This window comes from Pseudorca crassidens, chromosome 12 (assembly GCF_039906515.1).
Source record: "Pseudorca crassidens isolate mPseCra1 chromosome 12, mPseCra1.hap1, whole genome shotgun sequence".
NCBI lineage: Eukaryota > Metazoa > Chordata > Mammalia > Artiodactyla > Delphinidae > Pseudorca > Pseudorca crassidens.
In genome coordinates this window covers 18,053,883-18,080,701 of record NC_090307.1, presented here as the reverse complement: position 1 = coordinate 18,080,701, position 26,819 = coordinate 18,053,883, and the positions used below count along the sequence as shown (strand labels likewise).

General features: G+C 37.9%; 1 protein-coding gene across 7 annotated transcripts in view; it reads left to right on the top strand.

Annotated features, from left to right (window-relative positions):
• The window catches only part of WDR7 (WD repeat domain 7), a 388,004-nt gene that overhangs the window by 64,353 nt on the left and 296,832 nt on the right, over positions 1-26,819 (top strand). For all 7 annotated transcript variants that reach the window (XM_067698977.1, XM_067698974.1, XM_067698978.1 and 4 more), the window contains one exon: positions 6,859-7,073. In XM_067698977.1, the coding sequence (XP_067555078.1) occupies positions 6,859-7,073 (215 nt within the window). The remainder of the gene's footprint in view (positions 1-6,858; positions 7,074-26,819) is intronic.

The following is a 26,819-nucleotide window of genomic DNA, read 5'->3' as shown; positions in this document are numbered from 1 at the left end:
AGGAAGCGTTCTTGAAGAGTGTCAAACTTCTTTGCTTTTGTGTTTAACATTTCTTTTTCTTATCTGATTGTAAAAGAGTTTCTTACTTTTTTGTCAAATTTTGAAAGCACAAAAGTGTTAGAAAAGAAAGATGAACTCAAATCCCATTACTCAGTGGTGAATTTGGGCATATTTCTCTTTAGTCTCATTTCTGTGCATTTTTAAAAACAGAATTGCTGTCATATTACATGTAAAATTTTGTATCTTACTTTTGTGTTCCTTTTTGTTTCATCCTGTCTGCTGAGCAGCACCATTTCATGTTTGCTGGTTTGGTCCACCCTACAAACTAAATACAGTTGACCCTTGAACAATGTGAGGGTTAGGGCACTCACCTTCTGCATAGTTGAAAAACCGTGTATAACTTAAAGGCGGCCCTCCATTCCCATGTTTCCTCCATATCCGACATTTCCCATCCTTGGATTCAAATGACCGTGGATTTTGTGGTACTGTAGTATTTACTGTTGAAAAAAATCTGTGTGTATGTGGACCCGTGCAGTTCACACCTGTGTTGTTCAAGGTCAACTACATACAGAGTTTGTCTTGGGCTCTGGAGTCAGACTCCTTGGTTTGAATTTAAGATCAACCATTTGAGGGCCTTCCCTGTTGGTCCAGTGGTTAAGACTTCGCCTTCCAATGCAGGGGGTGTGGGTTCCATCCCTGGTCGGCGAGCTGGGATCCCACATGCCTCATGGCTGAGGAACCAAAACATAAAGCAGAAACAGTATTGTGACAAATTCAATAAAGACTTTAAAAATGGTCTACATCAAAAAAGAAAAATATCTTTAAGATCAACCATTTGATAGCACTGTGATCTATGGCAAGTCTCTCAATTTACTCATCTGTAAAATAAAGATAATAATAGTTGCCATTTTATAGTGTTTCTGGGAGAATAAAATGAGAGAATATTTACCTTGTGTATAGTAGATGTAATGTAAATGTGTATCCATGTATGTTTGCGTACTTTAAGTTCGTGTGTATACTTGCATATGTGTATATTTCCTATTATTGTTATTTAACAAATATGCTTGTTACTTTATTGAGCTTGGGGATATGACCTTACTTACAAAGAAATATTTTCTATGAGAATTAGTATTAAAGAAAGTAAGTTATAGTGATGATAGTTATAAAACACTATTTTAAAATACTATACATATTAAATTAGCAATTGATATATTTTAAATACAAGAGTGTGGTAAACATGTGTAGGACTTAAAACATTAAATTAATATGATAAAGGAAGAGTATCATTTTCCTGAATTTCTTAGGTGCTTAAATATATGATACTTGACTACTTCAGATACTTTAAATACATCTACAAAGAATATGAACTTCTTTACAAATGAGACCTTACTGGAAGACAAAGTTACTTTTTCAGTAGTTTCCCTAGTAGGAAATGACAAATAGCTCCTGACTGTATGTGTACTGGAGGATGTTATTTTTATAACCAGTTTATTATAATTAAGCCCAATACATAATATTGCAATTTAACAATTATCTTCTGACCTTCAGGAGGATTTTGGTAAATGATCAGTCAGTAATGGCATTCTTAAATCAAGATAAAGATAGAGAAGCAGAATAAATTTTGGACTTCAACCATAATAGGAGGTGTACACTCTTTTTCCTTCTTGCTGTTCAGGCTTTAGCTAGTGATATAAAGGTCCCTGAGGAGCCAGTAAGGCACATCCTGAAGGTATTGACATTATTTATTTATTAAATAAATAAAAAATGAAGCAAAATAAATCAGATTTGGCCAAGGTTTGATGTATGAAATGTATTTAAACTCTGAGAAGATACTTTGCCCCTCTACTTAGTGTTTTGGGAATGTATTTTTACAAGTGAAGCCATATTACATTAAAATTACACATGCATTTTGTGCAGTTTTCTGTTTGCCATTTTGAATTATACTGATGTTTCTAGCTTAAAAACACTTAAAAATGTCTTGACTATGCTTTTATGCAGCATTTTCTTTTAGTTGTTTTTCCCTTCAAATGGGTAGTTTTTATTTTCAGTGTTTATTTCCTAATGACATGAAGTTGAAGCTAGTAATATAAAACTTAATTACAGAGGTAGAGGTCCAGAGTCTTTTGTTCTTTTATTGTACCATCTTAATTATATGCAATAGTGCTAAATAGTGTTGTAGAGGCCATGGAAATTATTATTCTTTCACGTCTCTGGGTAGTTAGAAAATTAGTCAAACAACTAGCAACAAGATTTGGCTGGCTGGACCTTTTGACTCCTATTTAGGAACTTATTAAAAGTGGGTCAACTGACCTAGATAGTGGCTGCTTCTCCATGGAGTTATGTTCTGTAGGGATCAACTCTCCATTCTTCACATTTGATGTTCCCAGTAAGCATGCAGTGGTGTTCTCACAGGCCTATGACAAGGTCAAAATCTTGTCTATTTGGGAAACAGTGGCATGCTTTAAAGTAATGAGTGGTGCTACAAGACGTTCTTCTTATATGACTATTTCCAAGCCTTAACACCATTCTTATCTGCACATTTTTATCATCTTTGCTACATAATAAAAGTGATTCATCATATACCTATTCCTAGAGGGCCAGTTATTAGGTGTTCTTGTACAAATGCAAACACCAGTAGTGATTGCCAAATATTATTAGAAATTCGTGTATGAAGTCTTAACCAATTTACTTTGTTCTGTTATCTTTTTTCTTTTCATTTATTTTCTGTCCCTCCAAGTTTTCTTAAATATTCCTGTTTTTGCAATAACTTCATGAAATATGTGTTTGAATCATTTTTTAAAACTTAGTTATCCAATAAAATATAACAGAGAATATGAACTAATGTATATTTGTCTACTGGCACAACATGTATAAAGCAACATATATAAAGCATGGATATCAAAAAAAATTAATTTTGATTTATTTATATTGATGGTTTTGTTACTAAAATAACCAAAGAGAATCAGGAGGTGGTACTTCAGTCCAGTCTTTTTTTATTAATAAAGGGTTTAGTAGCAAGTATTTTCTTCACATATTTGACCTTTTGCCTGCAGGGTTTAATACAATAGAGATTTGATTTTATGTTTCTGTTTCACAGCATATGGCATTACATCATCAACTTTTCTATATCTTCTATGTTTTTGTTTTTCATTCTATTACAACAATAACATAAGATAGGATAGGCAAAGACACAAAGGCTGAAATGGTTAAGAAAAAATAGGTACTTTTCTAAAATCTCAGTAAAACCTAAGTATAATCAGTTTCTTTTCTCCCTTTGGATTCACTTTGAAATTTTGAAGGAAGAGGTTGTTAGAGTGGAAATATGACTATCTTTTCTACTTTCCTCCTCATAAGTCCTCTGTGCAGTTAATTACTAAGTCCTTCCCATTAGGTACTCCTCCCCTCCCTTTTTTCTTTCCAGTGTACTATTCTTATATAGGGCTATATTTTTTCACACCTAGGCTATTTTTATTGGTTTCTCTGTCCTCTATTTCTACCTTCTAATCCATCCTGTACTCTGTTGGCAAATTAATCATAGGAAATAAAACAATAACAATCACACTTGGTTCATGCCACGGTCTTAATGAAAAAAACGTAAGTAATTTTAGTTCACGTAGCCTTTAAGAAAAGGCCCTCCACAGTATGGTACACTCCTACCTTTGTCTTATCTCTTACTGTTCTTTTACACAGACATGTTACTCTGTGTGAAGAATAGTTCTAATCAAGAATAATTGGGTCACTGTCTACCACTTCTTGTCTTTTGTACCACCCATATTGTTGCTCATGGTTTTCATTCATTTGGAACATTATTTCTTTCTATTTGCTTATTTGTTTAAACAGTATATTATCTTTTAAGGAAATTTGAATATAGAAACAAAATTTTACATATTTTCCCCTGTAGTTACCATTTCTGTTGCTCTTCATTGCTTTGTGTAGATCCAGATTTCCATCTGGAATGATTTCCTTTTTGCCTAATATTTAATATTTCTTGTAGTGCATGACTGGGTGATTCTTTCAGCTTCTGTATATCTGAAAAATTTTTTATTTCACCATCATTTTGAAGATTTTTTTTTCTGGGTATAGAATTCTAGGTGGATAGTTTTTTTTTTCCTTTCAATATTCCACTATCTTCTTGCTAGTATTATTTCCAGTAAAAAAAAAATCTGCTGTCATCCTTATCTTTGTTCCTCTATATATGCTGTCTGTTTTTTTCTGACTTTTAAAAGTTTTTCTCTTTATTATTAGTTTTGAGCCATTTAGTTATAGTTTTCTGCATGTTTCTTGTGCTTAAGCTTTGTTGTACTTCTTGGATCTGTGGGTGTATAGTTCTCAACAAATTTGGAAGCTTTTGGCCATTATTTATTCAAATATGTTTTTGATGTTTGATATCCCCCCTCTTTTCTCTCTTTGGAGACTCCAGTTATATGCCTACTAGGCTACTTGAAATTGCCCACAACTCTAGGATTATTTTTTCATTTTTAATGTTATTTTTTCTGTGTCTCATTTTATAATTTCTAGTCTATGTTTTCAAGTTTACTGAGCTTTTCTTCTACAATGTCTAATATGCTTTTGTTCCCATTGAGTGTATTTTTCATCTCAGACATTGTAGTTTTCATCTTTGAAAACTACAGGTTTGATTTTGGATATCTCCCATGTCTCTCTATTCAAACTTTTTGAACATCTGGAGTACAATTATAATAACTTTTAATGGTTTTGTCTGCTAATTTAAAAAAAAGATCTGTTTCAGTGGTTTTTATTGATTTTATTTTTCCCCTCATTATAGATTATATTTTCCTGCTTTTCTCCAGAATAGCCTAAAGGTGGCTCTAGGGTGGAAGCAGGGAGATTAGCTTGTATGCTGTTGTCCCTAGGCAATAAACAATGGTGGATTATTACACTAGAGTGATGGCAGTGGAGCTGGTGAAAAGTGGTTGAAGTATGAGTATATTTTGACGGTAGAACCAGCAGGATTTGCTGATAGTTGGATGAGGAGCATAAAAGAATGAGATGGGCCAAAGATGACTCCAGGGTTTCAATCATGAGAAACTTGAAGGATGCAATTCATTTTAAGATATTGAGAAGCCAGAAGGAGGAGTAGAGTTTGGGAATATCAGGAATTCGATTTTGGATATATTAAGTGGAGTTGAATATTAGATATTCAAGTAGAGATGTTGATTTGTAAATTGTACAGTTGATGCTTGAACAACACAGGTTTGAACTGCCTGGGTATTTTTTTCTATAGTAAATACCACAATACTACATGATCTGCAGTTGGTTGAATCTGCAGGTATAACTGTGGATACGGTGAGCTGACTATATAGTTACATGTGGATTTTCAACAGCATGGAAGGTTGGTTGCCCCTAATCCTTGTGTTATTCAAGGGACAACTGTATATATGAGTCAACTGTATATATGAGGGTCAACTGTATATACGAGTCTGTAGTTCAAAGGAGGGAAGTCAGAGTGGGTGGTACAAATGTGGGAAATCTTAGCATATAGAAGATATGTAAAGTCATGACACTGGATATATCACCAAGGGAATGTAGGTTGATAATGGTTGGGGCACTCCAGGGTTTAAATGTGCTTCTGTGATGTAAAAAACCAGCAAAGGAGACTAAAATGGACCTGCCAGAAAAAAGAAGAAAATAAAGGATATGGTTGCCTGGAAGCCAAGTAACAAAATGTGTTTCAAGGTGTGGAGAGGAAGATCGAGAGCTGCTGACAGTAAATGATAGTAAAATGAGGACTGAGAACTGGCTATTAGATTTAGCAATGTGGAGAGTAGGTTCTGTGCACATTTGGTGTAAAATCTGATTTGAGTAAGTTCAAAGGAAGATGGGAGGAGAAAAATTTGGAGGTGGTAAAAATAGGCAGCTCTTTAGAGTATGATTATGAAAAATGGGATACATACCTAGTTAACCCACCTGGCTTAACTGTGTGTGTGTGTGTGTGTGTGTGTGTGTGTGTGTTTTAAACAGGTGAAATAATTGCATGTTTATAAGCTGATAGGAATGATCTGGTAGATAGGGAAAACTGATGAAGAGAAAGAGGAGAATTGTTGACATGGTGTCTTTTGGCAGACAAGAGAAGGATGGGGTGTAAGCCACAGGTGTGTTAGGTAGGAGCCTGGATAGTTCATTCATAATTACTGAGTAATGTGACTGGAGATGTGGTAATGGGAGTTTGTGGAACTTCTTTTTTAATTGCTTCTTTCTCTGTGAAATAGGAAACAAAACTTTCATCCAGATGAGGGCAGGAAATGGAATGGTGGGATTGGAAGAGAAAGAAAGTGGAATAATGAACTAGGAGAGTAGGAAAACGAAAGGTCTGTGGAAATGTGGTCACTATTAAGGGCCCACCAAGATCAGTGGTCAGGAAATTCAAGTGGATCTTTTAGTATGTTCATCATTCATGTCCATCTTCATTGTAAGGTGCAGAGTAGGTGGAGAGTTGAATTCAACTAGTGTTGAAGTGATTCTATAAGATTGACATATAGTTTTAGAGGAAGGTAAAATTATAGAAATTGCTGTTTGTAATAGACTAATGATGTGGCATGATCAAGGAGATCATCTTGGAAGTGGAAAGAAAGTAGAAAAGCCTGGAGGAAATTGTTGAAATCTTGGCTCTGAACTTGAGTTTATTGGGAAGTTGTGGTAGGGCCTTACGGAAAAGGAAATGATTAAGGTAATGCTACGTGGAAGATCATTAGAGGAAGGAAATAAACAAGAAAATGTTTCTGGGAGGCACTGATAAAACATATTCCTACATTTAAAAATGTCCATGCATTTTCCTTTCCTAAAAATTGACTTAGAGTCTTCCAGAGTTGTGTAATGATTGTGAATATATATGTCTTCCAGGTGCACTGGACCGGTGTGTGATGGGGATCACAGCAGTAGAGATACTGAATGCTTGTGATGAAGCAGCTCCCGCTGCCGTTGACTCACTTAGTCACCCAGCAGTCAACTTAAAACAAGCTATGACACGACGTAGTCTTGCTGCTCTTAAAAACATGGCCCATCATAAGCTACAAACTCTTGCGACTAACCTCTTGGCTTCTGAGGCATCTGACAAAGTAAGTTTTGTATGTGGGCTCATGTCCATTCAACTTCATTTAATAATGCAGCTTTGGCATGTCTTAGGGAATCATTTTTGGGAGATGACACGGGTGAAAAATAAGCTTCTGGTTTTTATTTAGGTTTTCCAACACAGTTTTTAAGTATTTCACGTATTTGGCAGTCTGAAAAAGTGACTTGTTCTTACCATTCAAACTGTTTTAAAATGATTACAACAGACTTAAGTGACTTCAGTTTCTGAAATTAGAGCAAACGTTTTATGTATAATCTGTCTTTCTGACTTTCTGACAGTCTTCCTGTAGAAAGGTTGAGCACGAGCTAATATCTTCAGGAGGAAAAAGTAACAATTTAGGCATAATTCGGATGTTTCTAATTGTGGCTTATCTTTTATTTTAAAAGTACGTTCTGATTTTATTAAGGTGGGGCCATTTAAAGACTTAAGAAAATATGTGAGAGTAAGTATGGTGAGGTTGCACAAGTGCTGGCATTTTTCTGCAAGACTGAAGCTCAATCACACTTTCCTTACTGACACTTAAAATCAATGCATCTGTTACTTCTTCAGTTAACAGAAGATTTTCCTACTAAAAGAAGAACAGTCAACCCCACTTCGTTAATTGGCTACTTGTGTTTAGTTTTGTAGAGACTAGTCACTATTTTGTTTGTGGTATTTGTGTTCTGTGGTATTGTTAGAACTAGTTTGTCTCTGGTAATGGATAAATGAATCCTAGAGACCATCCCAGTATTTTATCTGAATCACTACTAAAATTCCTACTTGCATCTTAGAATTCATTAGAATTATGAACGGGTAACCAAATACCTTTATTTTCATTCTCTCTTCTGATTCCTATTTTTTAGATGATGAGATGTGGAATAAATAACAAAGAGGTTGAAAGGGTCATCTACAAACTTGAAAATTTGCCCATGAATTAGCGAGTGCTAATGACATACGAAATACTATAGGCAGCTCCACTGACCCATATCCTCCAGTAATTGGCAGTAATATTTGATCATTCTGTCTTTCCCCCAAATATTAATGTTCTGTTGGCTTTGTTATATTGTATTTTCATAGATTAGAATTGTGAAATCCTTCTGTGATATTTTTTCGTGCTTTCTGTTCCATGCTCTAAAGTTTGAATAGAAATCAGGCTTAAATGCATTTGCCATGCCTATAATTTCTTTGAAGAGGTCATGTGGATGTTCCCTAGGAATTCAGTGTTCATAGCACATTGTCTGATGTTCTATATAATTTTAATATTGAGCAAACTTATAAAACATTACATTCAAGCGCAAGCATGTATGTTTTGTAATTCGCAAATTTATTCTTTTTCTTGTTGGTATCCCCTAGAAGTAAAAATTTGGAAAAATAATTATATAACTAGAAAATTAAAGAAAAATAAGTGGTACAGTAACATTTATGAATGGCTTTTGTAAGTGGTCATGGTCCATTATGTGATTTTTACAATCTTGTTTGTCCCTGTTTTAATAGCACATTTTATAGTGCAATTAGTGATAAAAGCACCAGATATCAGGGACAGTACACTTATGTATTGTAAAACATATTGCTCGTGAACCTCCTCAGTCTTGTAGCAGTGGTAATTGTTGCCTGGCCTACAAGGAAAACAATTATAGGAGGGGAAAAGGCTTAGGAAGCTGAGGCTGCAGGAGGATAATCACTTTATGAAAAATGTATGTTGGCTGGACCATTAGGGATTTCTCTAACTATTTTCTCATGTTGACTTAGAGTCTCCTTCTGAGGGGAATATTTAAAGAGCCATCCTCTGGATGGCTTTCTAACCTCAAGAGAAATGAAGCCCATGCAAAGTTAAAAAAAAAGTAACCAAACATAACTAAGAGCCTCTCTGTGGTACAGGACTTACTCTAGGGTATTGGATCTGATTTTTTTTCATGGGTCTCTCAACGGAAAGTGAAACCTCTATGGGAATACTCTATATAAAGTATCCTTGTTTCCCTTGTTAGAGTAGTGTTAGCAACTGGACTATTTGGAAACAAATATTTTACATTGTTAGTTAGGTTAATTATGCCAGACATATACAGCTTTACAAGCAAAGATAATTTACTGTCCTGTGATTTTTTTTTTTCTTTCACTGGAAGAGCAAGAAGGTGTTAAGTAGAATTATCCTTTATTATTGCATCTAATCTTTGGAAGGTGTGTGTACTCAAAACCATGTGTACTCCACTTATGACATGTATCTTATATTTCTCCTTGTATTATAATAACATATATACTTACCTAATTCTCCCTACTGAAATCCAGTCTTCTTTTTTTTTAAATTAATTTTTATTGGAGTGTAGTTGATTTACAATGTTGTGTTAGTTTCAGGTGTACAGCAAAGTGAATCATTTATACATATATACACTCTTTTTTAATTTTTTTATTTTTTTGTGGTACGCGGGCCTCTCACTGTTGTGGCCTCTCCTGTTGCGGAGCACAGGCTCCGGACGCGCAGGCTCATGGGCCCAGCCGCTCTGCGGCATGTGGGTTCCTCCCGGACCGGGGCACGAACCCGTGTCCCCTGCATCGGCAAGCAGACTCTCAACCACTGCACCACCAGGGAAGCCCTACACTCTTTTTTTAGATTCTTTTCCCACATAGGTCATTGCAGAGTATTGAGTAGAGTTCCCTGTGCTATACAGTAGGTTCTTATTAGTTATCTATTTTATATATAGTAGTGTATATATGTCAATCCCAGTCTCCCAATTCATCCCCCCCCCTTTCCTCCTTGGTAACTGTAAGTTTGTTTTGTACATCTGTGACTCTGTGAAGTCCAGTCTTCTTGCAGACAGGAATTGCGACTTATTTATCTCATCTCTGTGTTTTCCCCATGACATCTCGTAGCAGCTGTGCAATAAATATTTGTTGAATTGGATCGTGTGTAACAGAAAGTGCTGATAGCCTCTGCTTCAGCCTCTTTGCCCACCTCTTCTTCATTCCTCTCACAGTTGATTGTTCTGACTTGACAGTCAAATCTCTCCCTATTCATGAGACTCTAGATGTGGAGTGTTTATTAGGTACTTTGCCCTCTGTTCAGTTTTGCATTCTCTCCGTTTGGTTTTGGTGGGCAAGTTGGTCCCAGCATAACTCATTCTCCTTCCTTGCCATCTCTGTATTTTCAAACATCCTGAAATTATCTCAACTTCCACGCCCTCCTTTACTCCTGTTTCTTGTGGCTCTAGGCTAGTGTTGCTTAACCCCAGCACTATTGACCTTTTGGGCTGGATAATTTTTTGCTGCGGCGGACTGTCCTTTGTATTGTAGGATGTCAGAGAAGTATTTTTCCTTTATCCACTGCATGCAAATAGCACCCCCTCTCCCCTAAGCATGACAGTCAAAAAGACTTTTAGACATTGACAAATGCTTGCTGGGGGGCAAAATTGCCTCTGGATTAAAAGCACTGCTTTGGAGAAGAAAAGTTGAGAAATGGTAAAGATCCTACATCCTCTTTTTGTGTCTTTCTTTTCCCCTCCTCAGTTTTCTTCTTTAATATCTCTCCTCTTTGTGAATGGTGAAGTCAGCCTCAACCCTCATCCCTTCTGCCCACTGTGGCAGAAAGAGTTCTTGCATTCTCTCTGGGCTCACACCTTTCGGTTCAGACCTTTCCTAAAACACTTCACTTTGTGTGTGGTATTTTTTTTTTATTTATTTTTGGCTGCGTTGGGTCTTGGCTGCTGCGTGCGGGCTTTTCTCTAGTTGCGGCGAGCGGGGGCTACTCTTCCTTGCGGTGCGTGGGCCTCTCATTGTGATGGCTTCTCTTGTGGAGCACAGGCTCTACAGCGCAGGCTCAGCAGTTGTGGCACACGGGCTTAGTTGCTCCGCGGCATGTGGGATCTTCCCGGACCAGGGCTCGAACCCATGTCCCCTGCATTGGCAGGCGGATTCTTAACCACTGCGCCACCAGGGAAGCCCTGTGTGTGGTATTTTTTTGTTTGTTTGTTGAGCTTCTTGAGGACAGGAGTTGAGTTTCTCCCCCTTTTATTTCCAGTGCTTAACATCATATATGGAGCATAGCAAGTACCCAGGAAATGTAGTGTGAAGTTAGTTTGCAAGTGTAGATTGGAGTCATGTGGAATCAACTCGAATGCAAAGCCGAGGACTTAACTCAATGAGTAATGACACGATATTGGGTAGTCTTAAAAGGAGATATTTGTTTGTTTAAGAATGATTTTCCCATGTCTGACACTTATATGCAGACCACTTTATAAATGTTGACTTGGGAAATGAATTGTGATGTTCCTGGGATGATATAGTGAGAGGTGTGGGAACTGGAAAGGATTAGGCAGTGCAAATGTAGACGAGGGATAACTTGTAAGCTGTTGTTTAGGTTGAATAAATAGGACTTCACAAATGAGCAAGAGACGATTTGAGACATAACAGGTTGATTTCCAAGATCCAAGCCTAGGTAAAGGGAGAATGGTGGAGCTGTTAACAGAAATAAACAACTCATGGCATAGGCTTTGAAGTTGATTGTAACAGGAGACATTTGCCTCTTCTGTGTAGTGTTGAGAGATGGGGTACATGTGGCGGGAGCAAACAACCTCCAAGAAAGGAATGATATGATGCTGGGGTAGAGTAGGGATGGGATTTTATTTCCTAAATGAACACTGTAATGGAGTGCCTGAACTAGACTGCAGCTGACATTTTGGGGTGCCTACTATCATTAGATTATTCCAGATATGCTGTTCTCCTTAATTCTCATTACAAATAGATGAGTTAGTTATCCTCAGATTTGCAAATGATGAACCTAAAGGACATTTGGTTAGAACAGAGATTGGCAAATGTTTTTCTGTAAAGGGTTAGATAGTAAAAAAATTAGGCTTTGTAGACCATATTGCTCTGTCACAATGATTCAACTCTGCCATTACAATGGCATTAAAGCAGCTATAGACACTGTAAATGGACTGGCTCCCAATAAAACTTTATTTATGAAAACAGGCAATGGGCTGGATTTGGCCCCTGGGTCATAGTTTGCTGACCCCTGCATCTGAAGATGGCATTATTAATATCAAGGTTGTGGGTACAGTTCCCCCATGGAATGGCCTTTGCTTCATTTTTGAAAAGTAGTTCAAAGGAGTGGTTTAGAGCCCAAGTTCTAGTCACAGGCGTATCTGTGTTCCAATTGCATCTCTGTAACTTCCTGCCTGTTGGTGACCTTGGACAAGTAACCTCCAGTGGCCTAGCTTACACATATAATTGAAAACAAATCTTTGTAAAGGAAGTAAAGGTTGACAGTTGATCAGAGCAATGAAATAACATCAAGACTTGGGGAATAAAAAAGAGCGTATGGAGTTAGTAAAGTCATTGGTCATCATTAAGAGCTGTTTGGGTAGAATTAGTTGGGTCAGAAGTCAGGATACAGCGAGCTAGGAATGAGCATGAGGTGAAGTGGAGGCACAATGTGTGGAAGAAGTTTGCTTTTGGAGAAATAAAAGATTAGTAGCTTCAGTGGCTGCAGGGTTAAGAGCAGAGTTTATGCTTTGGGAGCTCACTGAACACTTTTGTTGGTGGAGGGAGTGATTGGTGGGGCCATGGAAGAGGACATGGTGTTGAGAATAGAGTTGGAAAGTTTACCCTTATTAGAAATGTTTCCGTTTAATCCGTAGTGATGAAAAGAGGGAGGTGAATATAACAAATTATTTTCAGTGGAAGAAGAGAAGAGTAGGCTGTGTAATCTGTTTTAAAAAAAGGAAGTGGTTATAATCCCTTGAAGGTAGAGTCATCTTCTTCTTTTCTTTTAATCCCTCATTAAACTCAGAAGAAGTAGTATATTGGATTAGAAGTTTGAGGACTTGTAAGATATAAATGACTAGGAGATCATAGCTGGCATATCATGGCATTTGAGGAATGCATAAATGAATATGTCAAGAAGAATGTCTGGGCATATCAGGTGATCTTTTTGACAAGTTTTTCTACAGAGTATTTGCCAGACACTGGTTCTTGGTGAGGAGATCTTGGTGGACGCCTTGGGCCAATGGGATTTTAATAGTAAAGCTAGAAAGCCCTTGCAGCCATGGAATTCATTTTTTAGGCCTACTGTGTGTAATTTTTTATTGGGCCGGGTTACATCTTGGGCATTGTTGTGTCAATAAGAATCAGCCTATTTATATTGAAAAATGATGAGGTTGAAGAAATTGAAAATAGACCAGGATGATTTATCTTTTACCTTCCATTTCTCTCTCTGTCGTCTAATTAGTCAAAACCCTGAAAAAAATGGACTATATATGCAAAGGTCAGTGACTTTGTATTCTGTGTAACTAGGCAAGAGAATGGAATTTACAAGTCAAATATAACCTGCTGAGAACATACTCTGTGTTTTTTGCTTGCAGAATTCACTCTGTTAAAAAGAAAATTGTACTGATTGAACTGACTTTATGATTCACTGTGAAAAGGGCACTTATAAGGTACAGACAGAGACAAGCCAAATGACGTTATGTACAGCGTACCAGGCCTTGTCTGGTGAACTGTTTTCAGCCTTAGAAAAATTCTTATGATAAGCCTGACCTTTGAAGTATCAATTAAACTTGCTTAACATTCTGCTCCAAAAGTTTAATGAATATTTTAAAAGAAAATATGAATATGTTAATGGTATATTTATTATATACTTGGAAGTATATATGAGTTCAGTTTTGGATTCTTCTAAATGGTTATTAAGACAAAAATTTTATATTACACTAATTGTTGTCTAATTGTTAATAAAATTAAGGAGACTTAGCTAAGCTGCCAGGCCTTAAGAAAACAAAGGAGTGAATGTCTCTGTAGGAGGAGAATAAACGTTTATTAAATGCCTTTGTGACCAGTGATTCCCTTTGATGGAGGATAATAATTAGAAACTGAATCCAGATGCTGTGTGCACTCATTGCTCCTGGGATGACGTTGCATCCGGGCCCTTTCAGTAGATAGAGCTAGGTAGTATTAGGTATGTTTACATGAATACACACTTACATAAACATGTACGTCTTTAAGTGTCTCTCTATCTTCCTAAATATATTAAATACCTTGGGTTAGCACCATTACCTCCAGTTCCAACCAAACACCACAGTGTTGGCTGTAGCCTCCCCTCCTGGCTTGTTGTAACTCGCTTCTTCACCTGTGAGAAACCTCTCCCAGTATTTTCAGTGTATTTATTTGCTCGGTTCCCCCTTTGTGTAAACAATTTCCCCTTCACCCCAAATCTCTTTTTAGGTGTGCCCACCAAAAGCTTGCCTCTCACAAAGGAAAAGAAGTTTCATTTCTTTTTGTTAACATTTTCTTTCTTTCCACCTTCTGCTTCTCTTAGGCATTATGAATTGTATTCATTCATTTTTGTGTTTCTTTCCATTGAAGCTTCTTTACTAAAGTGATGTTTTCTTTTTATTTTTAATTCTTTTTTTTAACATCTTTATTGGAGTATAATTGCTTTACAATGGTGTGTTAGTTTCTGCTTTATAGCAGAGTGAATCAGTTATACATATACATATGTTCCCATATCTCTTCCCTCTTGCATCTCCCTCCCTCCCACCCTCCCTATCCCACCCCTCTAGGTGGTCACAAAGCACCGAGCTGATCTCCCTGTGCTATGTGGCTGCTTCTCCCTAGCTATCTATTTTACGTTTGGTAGTGTATATATGTCCATGCCACTCTCTCACTTTGTCCCAACTTACCCTTGCCCCTCCCAGTATCCTCAAGTTCATTCTCTAGTAGGTCTGCATCTTTATTCCCATCTTGCCCCTAGGTTTTTCGTGACCAGTTTTTCGTTTTGCTTTTTTTTTTACATTCCATATATATGTGTTAGCATACGGTATTTGTTTTTCTCTTTCTGACTTACTTTACTATGTATGACAGTCTCTAGGTGCATCCACCAGAGTACAAATAACTCAGTTTCGTTCTGTTTTATGGCTGAGTAATATTCCATTGTATATATGTGCCACAGCTTCTTTATCCATTCATCTGTTGGTGGACACTTTGGTTGCTTCCATGTCCTGGTTATTGTAAACAGAGCTGCAATGAACATTTTGGTACATGACTCTTTTTGAATTATGGTTTTCTCAGGGTATATGCCCAGTAGTGGGATTGCTGGCTCGTATGGTAGTTCTATTTGTAGTTTTTTAAGGAACATCCATACTGTTCTCCATAGTGGCTGTATCAATTTACATTCCCACCAACAGTGCAAGAGGGTTCCCTTTTCTCCACACCCTCTCCAGCGTTTATTGTTTGTAGATTTTTTGATGATGGCCATTCTGAGCGGTGTGAGATGATACCTCATTGTAGTTTTGATTTGCATTTCTCTAATGATTAATGATGTTGAGCATTCTTTCATGTACTTGTTGGGAATTTGTATATCTTCTTTGGAGAAATTTCTATTTAGGTCTTCTGGCCATTTTTGGATTGGGTTGTTTGTTTCTTTGATATTGAGCTGCATGAGCTGCTTGTAAATTTTGGAGATTAATCCTTTGTCACTTGCTTCATTTGCAAATATTTTCTCCCATTCTGAGGGTTGTCTTTTGGTCTTGTTTATGGTTTACTTTGCTGTGCAAAAGCTTTTAAGTTTCATTAGATCCCATTTGTTTATTTTTGTTTTTATTTCCATTTCTCTAGGAGGTGGGTCAAAAAGGATGTTGCTGTGATTTATGTCATAGAATTTTCTGCCTATGTTTTCCTCTAAGAGTTTGATGGTGTCTGGCCTTACATTTAGGTCTTTAATCCATTTGGAGTTTATTTTTGTGTATGGTGTTAGGCAGTGTTCTAACTTCATTCTTTTACATGTACCTGTCCAGTTTTCCCAGCACCACTTTTTGAAGAGGCTGTCTTTTCTCCACTGTATATTCTTGCCTCCTTTATCAAAGATAAGGTGACCATATGTGGGTGGGTTTATCTCTGGGCTTTCTATCCTGTTCCATTGATCTATACTTCTGTTTCTGTGCCAGTACCATACTGTCTTGATTACTGTATCTTTGTAGTATAGTCTAAAGTCAGGGAGCCTGATTCCTCCAGCTCCGTTTTTCTTTCTCAAGATTGCTTTGGCTGTTCGGGGTCTTTAGTGTTTCCATACAAATTGAGAAATTTTCTCTTGTAGTTCTGTGAAAAATGCCAGTGGTAGTTTGATAGGGATTGCATTGAATCTGTAGATTGCTTTGGGTAATAGAGTCATTTTCACAATGTTGATTCCTCCAATCCAAGAACATGGTATATCTCTCCATCTATTTGTATCGTCTGTAGTTTCTTTCATGAGTGTCTTATAATTTTCTGCATACAGGTCTTTTGTCTCCTTAGGTAAGTTTATTCCTAGATATTTTATTTTTGTTGCAATGGTAAATGGGAGTGTTTCCTTAATTTCACTTTCAGATTTTTCATCATTAGTGTATAGGAATGCAAGAGATTTCTGTGCATTATTTTGTATCCTGATGCTTTACCAAATTCATTGATTAGCTCTAGTAGTTTTCTGGTAGCATCTTTAGGATTCTCTATGTATAGTATCATGTCATCTGCAAACAGTGGCACCTTTACTTATTCTTTTCCAATTTGGATTCCTTTTATTTCTTTACTTCTCTGATTGCTGTGGCTGAAACTTCCAAAACTATGTTGAATAAGAGTGGTGAGAGTGGGCAACCTTGTCTTTTTCCTGATCTTAGTGGAAATGGTTTCAGTTTTTCACCATTGAGGATGATGTTAGCTGTGGGTTTGTCATATGTGGCCTTTATTATGTTGAGGAAAGTTCCCTCTATGCCTCCTTTCTGGAGAGTTTTTATCATAAATGGGTGTTGAATTTTGTCTAAGGCTTTCTCTGCATCTATTGAGATGATCATATGATTTTTCTCCTTCAGTTTGTTAATATGCTGTATCACGTTGATTGATTTGCGTATATCGAAGAAGGCTTGCATTCCTGGATAAACCCCACTTGATCATGGTGTATGATCCTTTTAATGTGCTGTTGGATTCTGTTTGCTAGTACTTTGTTGAGGATTTTTGCATCTCTGTTCATCAGTGATATTGGCCAGTAGTTTTCTTTCTTTGTGACATCTTTGTCTGGTTTTGGTATCAGAGTAATGGTGGCCTTGTAGAATGAGTTTGAGAGTGTTCCTCCCTCTGCTATATTTTGGAAGAGTTTGAGAAGGATAGGTGTTTGCGCTTCTCTAAATGTTTGATAGAATTCGCCTGTGAAGCATCTGGTCCTGAGCTTTTGTTTGTTGGAAGATTTTTAATCACACTTTCAATTTCAGTGCTTGTGATTGGTCTGTTCATATTTTCTATTTCTTCCTGGTTCAGTCTCGGAAGGTTTTGCATTTCTAAGAATTTGTCCATTTGTTCCAAGTTGTCCATTTTATTGGCATATAGTTGCTTGTAGTAATCTCTCATGATCCTTTGTATTTCTGCAGTGTCAGTAGTTACTTCTCCTTTTTCATTTCTAATTCTATTGATTTGAGTCTTCTCCCTTTTTTTCTTGATGAGTCTGGCTAATGGTTTATCCATTTTGTTTATCTTCTCAAAGAACCAGCTTTTAGTTTTATTGATCTTTGCTATCGTTTCCTTCATTTCTTTTTCATTTATTTCTGATCTGATCTTTATGATTTCTTTCCTTCTGCTAACTTTGGGGTATTTTGTTCTTCTTTCTCTAATTGCTTTAGGTGTAAGATTAGGTTATTTGAGATGTTTCTTGTTTCTTAAGTTAGGATTGTATTGCTATAAAGTTCCCTCTTAGAACTGCTTTTGCTGCATCCCATAGGTTTTGGGTTGTTGTGTTTTCATTGTCATTTGTTTCTAGGTATTTTTTGATTTCCTCTTTGATTTCTTCAGTGATCTCTTGCTTATTCAGTAGTATATTGTTTAGCCTCCATATGTTTGTATTTCTTTTTTTTTAATTTTTTTTAATTTTTTTAAATTTTTTAATTTATTTATTTATTTATTTATTTTTTTAACATCTTTATTGAGGTATAATTGCTTTACAATGGTGTGTTAGTTTCTGCTTTATAACAAAGTGAATCAGTCATACATAAACATATGTTCCCATATGTCTTCCCTGTTGCGTCTCCCTCCCTCCCACCCTCCCCATCCTACCCCTCCAGGCTGTCACAAAGCACCGAGCCAATATCCCTGTGCCATGCGGCTGCTTCCCACTAGCTATCTACCTTACTGCGTTTGTTAGTGTGTATATGCCCATGACTCTCTCTCGCCCTGTCACAGCTCACCCTTCCCCCTCCCCATAACCTCAAGTCCGTTCTCTAAGAGGTCTGCGTCTTTATTCCTGCTTTACCCCTAGGTTCTTCATGACATTTTTTTCTTAAATTCCATATATATGTGTTAGCATACGGTATTTGTCTTTTTCTTTCTGACTTACTTCACTCTGTATGACAGACTCTAGGTCTATCCACCTCATTACAAATAGCTCAATTTCGTTTCTTTTTATGGCTGAGTAATATTCCATTGTATATATGTGCCACATCTTCTTTATCCATTCATCCGATGACGGGCACTTAGGTTGTTTCCATCTCCGGGCTATTGTAAATAGAGCTGCAATGAACATTTTGGTACATGACTCTTTCTGAATTTTGGTTTTCTCAGGGTATATGCCCAGTAGTGGGATTGCTGGGTCATATGGTAGTTCTATTTGTAGTTTTTTAAGGAACCTCCATAGTGTTCTCCATAGTGGCTGAACCAATTCACATTCCCACCAGCAGTGCAAGAGTGTTCCCTTTTCTCCACACCCTCTCCAGCATTTATTGTTTCTAGATTTTTTGATGATGGCCATTCTGACTGGTGTGAGATGATATCTCATTGTAGTTTTGATTTGCATTTCTCTAATGATTAATGATGTTGAGCATTCTTTCATGTGTTTGTTGGCAGTCTGTATATCTTCTTTGGAGAAATTTCTATTTAGGTCTTCTGCCCATTTTTGGATTGGGTTGTTTGTTTTCTTGTTATTGAGCTGCATGAGCTGCTTGTAAATTTTGGAGATTAATCCTTTGTCGGTTGCTTCATTTGCAAATATTTTCTCCCATTCTGAGGGTTGTCTTTTGGTCTTGTTTATGGTTTCCTTTGCTGTGCAAAAGCTTTGAAGTTTCATTAGGTCACATTTGTTTATTTTTGTTTTTATTTCCATTACTCTAGGAGGTGGGTCAGAAAGGATCTTGCTTTGATTTATGTCATAGAGTGTTCTGCCTATGTTTTCCTCTAAGAGTTTGATAGTTTCTGGCCTTACATTTAGGTCTTTAATCCATTTTGAGCTTATTTTTGTGTATGGTGTTAGGGAGTGATCTAATCTCATACTTTTACATGTACCTGTCCAGTTTTCCCAGCACCACTTTTTGAAGAGGCTGTCCTTTCTCCATTGTACATTACTGCCACCTTTATCAAAGATAAGGTGTCCATATGTGCATGGGTTTATCTCTGGGCTTTCTATCCTGTTCCATTGATCTATCTTTCTGTTTTTGTGCCAGTACCATACCGTCTTGATGACTGTAGCTTTGTAGTATAGTCTGAAGTCAGGAAGCCTGATTCCTCCAGTTCCTTCTTTTGTTCTCAAGATTGCTTTGGCTATTCGGGGTCTTTTGTGTTTCCATACAAATTGTGAAATTTTTTGTTCTAGTTCTGTGAAAAATGCCAGTGGTAGTTTGATAGGGATTGCATTGAATCTATAGATTGCTTTGGGTAGTAGAGTCATTTTCACAATGTTGATTCTTCCAATCCAAGAACATGGTATATCTCTCCATCTATTTATATCATCTTTAATTTCTTTCATCAGTGTCTTATAATTTTCTGCATACAGGTCTTTTGTCTCCTTAGGTAGGTTTATTCCTAGATATTTTATTCTTTTTGTTGCAATGGTAAATGGGAGTGTTTTCTTGATTTCACTTTCAGATTTTTCATCATTAGTATATAGGAATGCCAGAGATTTCTGTGCATTAATTTTGTATCCTGCCACTTTACCAAATTCATTGATTAGCTCTAGTAGTTTTCTGGTAGCATCTTTAGGGTTCTCTATGTATAGGATCATGTCATCTGCAAACAGTGACAGCTTTACTTCTTCTTTTCCAATTTGGATTCCTTTTATTTCCTTTTCTTCTCTGATTGCTGTGGCTAAAGCTTCCAAAACAATGTTGAATAATAGTGGTGAGAGTGGGCAACCTTGTCTTGTTCCTGATCTTAGTGGAAATGCTTTCAGTTTTTCACCATTGAGGATGATGTTTGCTGTGGGCTTGTCATATATGGCCTTTATTATGTTGAGGAAAGTTCCCTCTATGCCTACTTTCTGCAGGGTTTTTATCATAAATGGGTGTTGAATTTTGTCAAAAGCTGTCTCTGCATCTATTGAGATGATCATATGGTTTTTCTCCTTCAATTTGTTAATATGGTTTATCACATTGATAGATTTGCGTATATTAAAGAATCCTTGCATTCCTGGAATAAACCCCACTTGATCATGGTGTATGATCCTTTTAATGTGCTGTTGGATTCTGTTTGCTAGTATTTTGTTGAGGATTTTTGCATCTATGTTCATCAGTGATATTGGCCTGTAGTTTTCTTTCTTTGTGACATCCTTGTCTGGTTTTGGTATCAAGGTGATGGTGGCCTCGTAGAAGGAGTTAGGGAGTGGTCCTCCCTCTGCTATATTTTTGAAGAGTTTGAGAAGGATAGGTGTTAGCTCTTCTCTAAATGTTTGATAGAATTCGCCTGTGAAGCCATCTGGTCCTGGGCTTTTCTTTGTTGGAAGATTTTTAATCACAGTTTCAATTTCAGTGCTTGTGATTGGTCTGTTCATATTTTCTATTTCTTCCTGATTCAGTCTTGGCAGGTTGTGCATTTCTAAGAATTTGTCCATTTCTTCCAGATTGTCCATTTTATTGGCATAGAGTTGCTTGTAGTAATCTCTCATGATCTCTTTTATCTCTGCAGTGTCAGTTGTTACCTCTCCTTTTTCATTTCTAATTCTATTGATTTGAGTCTTCTCCCTTTTTTTCTTGATGAGTCTGGCAGTGGTTTATCTATTTTGTTTATCTTCTCAAAGAACAAGCTTTTAGTTTTATTGATCTTTGCTATTGTTTCCTTCATTTCTTTTTCATTTATTTCTGATCTGATTTTTATGATTTCTTTCCTTCTGCTAGCTTTGGGGTTTTTTTGTTCTTCTTTCTCTAATTGCTTGAGGTGCAAGGTTAGGTTGTTTATTCGAGATGTTTCCTGCTTCTTAAGGTGGGCTTGTATTGCTATAAACTTCCCCCTTAGAACTGCTTTTGCTGCATCCCACAGGTTTTGGGTCGTTGTGTCTCCATTGTCATTTGTTTCTAGGTATTTTTTGATTTCCTCTTTGATTTCTTCAGTGATCTCTTCATTATTAAGTAGTGTATTTTTTAGCCTCCATGTGTTTGTATTTTTTACAGATCTTTTCCTGTAATTGATATCTAGTCTCATGGCGTTGTAGTCAGAAAAGATACTTGATACAATTTCAATTTTCTTAAATTTACCAAGGCTTGATTTGTGACCTAAGATATGATCTATCCTGGAGAATGTTCCATGAGCACTTGAGAAAAATGTGTATTCTGTTGTTTTTGGATGGAGTGTCCTATAAATATCAATTAAGTCCATCTTGTTTAATGTATCATTTAAAGCTTGTGTTTCCTTATTTATTTTCATTTTGGATGATCTGTCCATGGGTGAAAGTGGGGTGTTTAAGTCCCCTACTATGAATGTGTTACTGTCGATTTCCTCTTTTATGGCTGTTAGTATTTGCCTTATGTATTGAGGTGCTCCTATGTTGGGTGCATAAATATTTACAATTGTTATATCTTCTTCTTGGATCGATCCCTTGATCATTATGTAGTGTCCTTCTTTGTCTCTTTTAATAGTCCTTATTTTAAAGTCTATTTTGTCTGATATGAGAATTGCTACTCCAGCTTTCTTTTGGCTTCCATTTGCATGGAATATCTTTTTCCATCCCCTTACTTTCAGTCTGTATGTGTCTCTAGGTCTGAAGTGGGTCTCTTGTAGACAGCATATATATGGGTCTTGTTTTTGTATCCATTCAGCCAATCTGTGTCTTTTGGTTGGAGCATTTAATCCATTTACATTTAAGGTAATTATTGATATGTATGTTCCTATTACCATTTTCTTAATTGTTTTGGGTTTACTATTGTAGGTCTTTTCCTTCTCTTGTGTTTCCTGCCTAGAGAAGTTCCTTTAGCATTTGTTGTAGAAGTGGTTTGGTGGTGCTGAATTCTCTTAGCTTTTGCTTGTCAGTAAAGATCTTAATTTCTCCATCAAATCTGAATGAGATCCTTGCTGGGTAGAGTAATTTTGGCTGTAGGTTTTTCTCGTTCATCACTTTAAATATGTCTTGCCACTCCCTTCTGGTTTGCAGAGTTTCTGCTGAAAGATCAGCTGTTAACCGTATGGGGATTCCCTTATGTGTTATTTGTTGTTTTTCCCTTGCTGCTTTTAATGTTTATTCTTTGTATTTAATTTTTGATAGTTTGATTAATATGTGTCTTGGCGTGTTTCTCCCCTGATTTATCCTGTATGGGACTCTCTCTGCTTCCTGGACTTGATTAACTATATCCTTTCCCATATTAGGGAAGTATTCAACTATAATCTCTTCAAATATTTCCTCAGTACCTTTCTTTTCCTCTTCTTCTGGGACCCCTATAATTTGAAATTGGTGTGTTTAATGTTGTCCCAGAGGTCTCTGAGGCTGTCCTCAATTGTTTTCATTCTTTTTTCTTTATTCTGCTCTGCAGTAGTTATTTCCAGTATTTTATCTTCCAGGTCACTTATCCGTTCTTCTGCCTCAGTTATTCTGCTATTGATCCCTTCTAAAGAATTTTTAATTTCATTCATTGTGTTGTTCATCACTGTTTGTTTGTTCTTTAGTTCTTCTAGGTCCTTGTTGAACGTTTCTTGTATTTTCTCCTTTCTATTTCCAAGATTTTGGATCATCTTTACTATCATTATTCTGAATTATTTTTTGGGTAGACTGCCTATTTCCTCTTCATTTGTTAGGTCTGGTGGGTTTTTACCTTGCTCCTTCATCTGCTGTGTGTTTCTCTGTCTTCTCATTTTGTTTAACTTACTGTGTTTGGGATCTCCTTTTTGCAGGCTGCAGGTTCGTAGTTCCCATTGTTTTTGGTGTCTGTCCCCAGTGGTTAAGGTTGGTTCAGTGGGTTGTGTAGGCTTCCTGGTGGAGGGGTCTAGTGCCTGTGTTCTGGTGGATGAGGAAGGGTCTTGTCTTTTTGGTGGGCAGGTCCACATCTGGTGGTGTGTTTTGAGGGTGTCTGTGCCCTTATTATGCTTTTAGGCAGCCTCTCTGCTAATGGATGGGGTTGTGTTCCTGTCTTGCTAGTTGTTTGGCATAGGGTGTCCTGCACTGTAGTTTGCTGGTCGTTGAGTGGAGCTGGGTCTTGGCATTGAGATGGAGATCTCTGGGAGATTTTCATCGTTTGATATTATGTGGAGCTGGGAGGTCTCTTGTGGACCAGTGTCCTGAAGTTGGCTCTCCCACCTGAGTGGCACAGCCCTGATGCCTGGCTGGAGCACCAAGAGCCTGTCCTCCACACGGCTCAGAATAAAAGGGAGAAGAAAAGAAAGAAGGAAAGAAGAAGATAAAATAAAATATAGTAAAATAAAATAAAGTTATTAAAATAAAAAATAATTATTAAGAAACAAATTTTTTTAAGTAATAAAAAAAAAACAAAAAGAAACAGACAGACAGAACCCTAGGACAAATGGTAAAAGCAAAGCTATACAGACAATATCACACAGAGAAGCATACACATACACACTCACAAAAAGAGAAAAAAGGAAAAAATATATATATATGTCATTGCTCCCAAAGTCCACCTCCTCAATTTGGGATGATTCGTTGTCTCTTCAGGTATTCCACAGATGCAGGGTACATCATGTTGATTGTGGAGATTTAATCTGCTGCTTCTGAGGCTGCTGGGAGATACTTCCCTTTCTCTTCTTTGTTCACACAACTCCCGGGGTTCAGCTTTGGATTTGGCCCCGCCTCTGCGTGTAGGTCGCCTGAAGGCGTCTGTTCTTTGCTCAGACAGGACGGGGTTAAGGAAGCAGCTGATGCGGGGGGCTCTGGCTCACTCAGGCCGGGGGGAGGGAGGGGTACGGATGCAGGGCAAGCCTGCGGCGACAGAGGCCACAGTGACATTTCACCAGCTTGAGGCGCACCGTGCGTTGTCCCTGGGTCACGGGACCCTGGCAGTGGCGGGCTGCACAGGCTCCATGGAAGGGGGTGTGTGGAGAGTAACCTGTGCTCGCACACAAGCTTCTTGGTGGCAGCAGCAGCAGCCTTAGCGTCTCATGCCCGTCTCTGGGGTGTGCGCTGATAGCCGCGGTTCGTGCCCGTCTCTGGAGCTCCTTTAAGCTGCGCTGTGAATCCCCTCTCCTCGCGCACTGCGAAACAATGGTCTCTTGCCTCTTAGGCAGGTCCAGACCTTTTCCCAGACTCTCTCCCGACTAGCTGTGGCACACTAACCCCTTCAGGCTGTGTTCACACAGCCATCCCCAGTCCTCTCCCTGCGATCCGACCGAAGCCCGAGCCTCAGCTCCCAGCCCCCGCCCACCCTGGCGGGTGAGCAGACGAGCCTCTCGGTCTGGTGAGTGCTGGTCGGCACCGATCCTCTGTGCGGGAATCTCACCGCTTTGCCCTCCGCACCCCTGTTGCTGCGCTCTCCTCCACAGCTCCGAAGCTCCCCCCTCCACCACCTGCAGTCTCTGCCAGTGAAGGGGCTTCCTAGTGCGTGGAAACCTTTCCTCCTTCACAGCTCCTTCCCCGAGGTGCAGGTCCTGTCCCTATTCTTTTGTCTCTGTTTTTTCTTTTTTCTTTTGCCCTACCCAGGCACGTGGGGAGTTTCTTGCCTTTTGGGAGGTCTGAGGTCTTCTGCCAGCGTTCAGTAGGTGTTCTATAGGAGCTGTTCCACATGTAGATGTATTTCTGATGTATTTGTGGGGAGGAAGGTGATCTCCGCGTCTTACTCTTCCGCCATCTTGAAGCTCCTCCCCTTTAATTCTTTCTTGAGTTCAGTCATTTCATTTCTGATTTTTCTAATTCTCATTTGTATTGTTCTTTCATGTTGAGTATCATTTTTAAAATGTCTTTAGCTTGTTTTGAAATAGTACATTCATTTCGATCTGCTGCTTCAACATGTCTGTTTTTTTTCTGGTTCGTATTCTGTCTCTCTCTTTTTTTAATAGAGGCCCGATTTTTGTTTAAGATCCGGCATGCAGGATCTTAGTTCCCCATCCAGGGATCGATCCCATACCCCGTGCAGTAGAAGTGCAGAGTCGTAACCACTGGACCTCTAGGGAATCCCCATTCTTATTCTCTTTTTACTTGCAATAATTTTGACCTCAATACTTTTTGTTGCTCACTTTGTGAAATGATTTTTCCTGGATTTTTTTAATGATTAATTCAGAGAGCTTTTCTAACTTCACAGAACTCCTTCTGTTGTTTCATGTGGTTCAATAATATGGTGGCTTGCTTTCTGATAGTTTCTGGCACTGTTCCTATCCTCCCTTTTTTATTTATTTATTTTTGTTTTTTAAATTACCTGTCAATCTTGACTGCATTCTTAGTAGTTTCTCCTTATTGCGGGATCTCTTCCTAGAAGGGAGTGTGGATACATCAGTGTGGTAAGGGCCCTGGGAATCTGATGTGCCAGCCCCCTCAGATCTCACAACTGCAGGCCCTTGTGTTCACTTGCTGTTGAGGTAGGTAAGCTCCTCCCGGGTCCAGCTGCTGTTTTCAGGTTTAATTTTTGGTTAAGTATCTGTTGGCTCTTCTAGAGTTTTCCTGTCAGAGCTGTCAGATACATTCCTGCTTCTCCTTCCTCCTTACTACAGGGGTGCCTGATACCAGGAGGATTTTGTAGCTGTTGGTGGGTTTTCCCATCCACTTGAATTTCGGGATTTGTGGGTATACTTCATCACTTAATTTTGTTGAAAATGTTCTCAGTGGGTTTTGGTTATGCTGCCTAGTTGCTCTGTCTCTTTTTATGAGGGGGTTTGGGAAAATCCAGTAACTATGCTGGCGTTGTTGCTATGATCTTCCCTTTGGGTCTCTATAGTCTCAATGTTAAGTGTAGAATTCAGTGAAATGAATTAGTTAAGGAGAAATATTAAACATTCATTTAAAAATCATTCATTTAAAAATCTTACTTACAAGTAAGCATGTTTACAAACATGCTTCATTTGCCCTAGATGAAGCGTGTTTGTAAATATCTGTCGCTTTTCTGGATCACACTGGTAAGATACCAGTGTGGGTTGGAACTGAAAGGAAGCGCACTTTGTTTATGCAAGAAGATCCTTAACCTCTTGCGGGTGACAGTTGCCCTGAGTCCATCAGCCTGGATTGAACTTCTCCTCCTGTGCTGCCGAAATCTCATCACATGGTGGTTAGTGAGACTGACTTTTAAGGTCTACGATGAGCAGTCAGTGACTTTGTTTTGCCATTACTTCCCTCTCTGTTGTTTGTCATTTGGAACTTTAAAAGTTCTAGAATGAAAATTTTAGAATTTAACATGAAGCTTTGGTAAAGAGATTCCTTAAGGAATGAGCTTAAGAAAAGTTTTTTGGAACCACAAATGTAAAATTAAAAGATTTAAAGTAATTAAGGAGGCACAGGTATATAGGGCAAGTAATAGGGTTAATTTCTGGATGTACATTATTGCATTAGTTGCTGTTATCACAGACACAAGCAAACACAGAGCAGTCCATGAAGTCCTGTTGGCCTGCCTCTCCGCCCCCTCCCTCT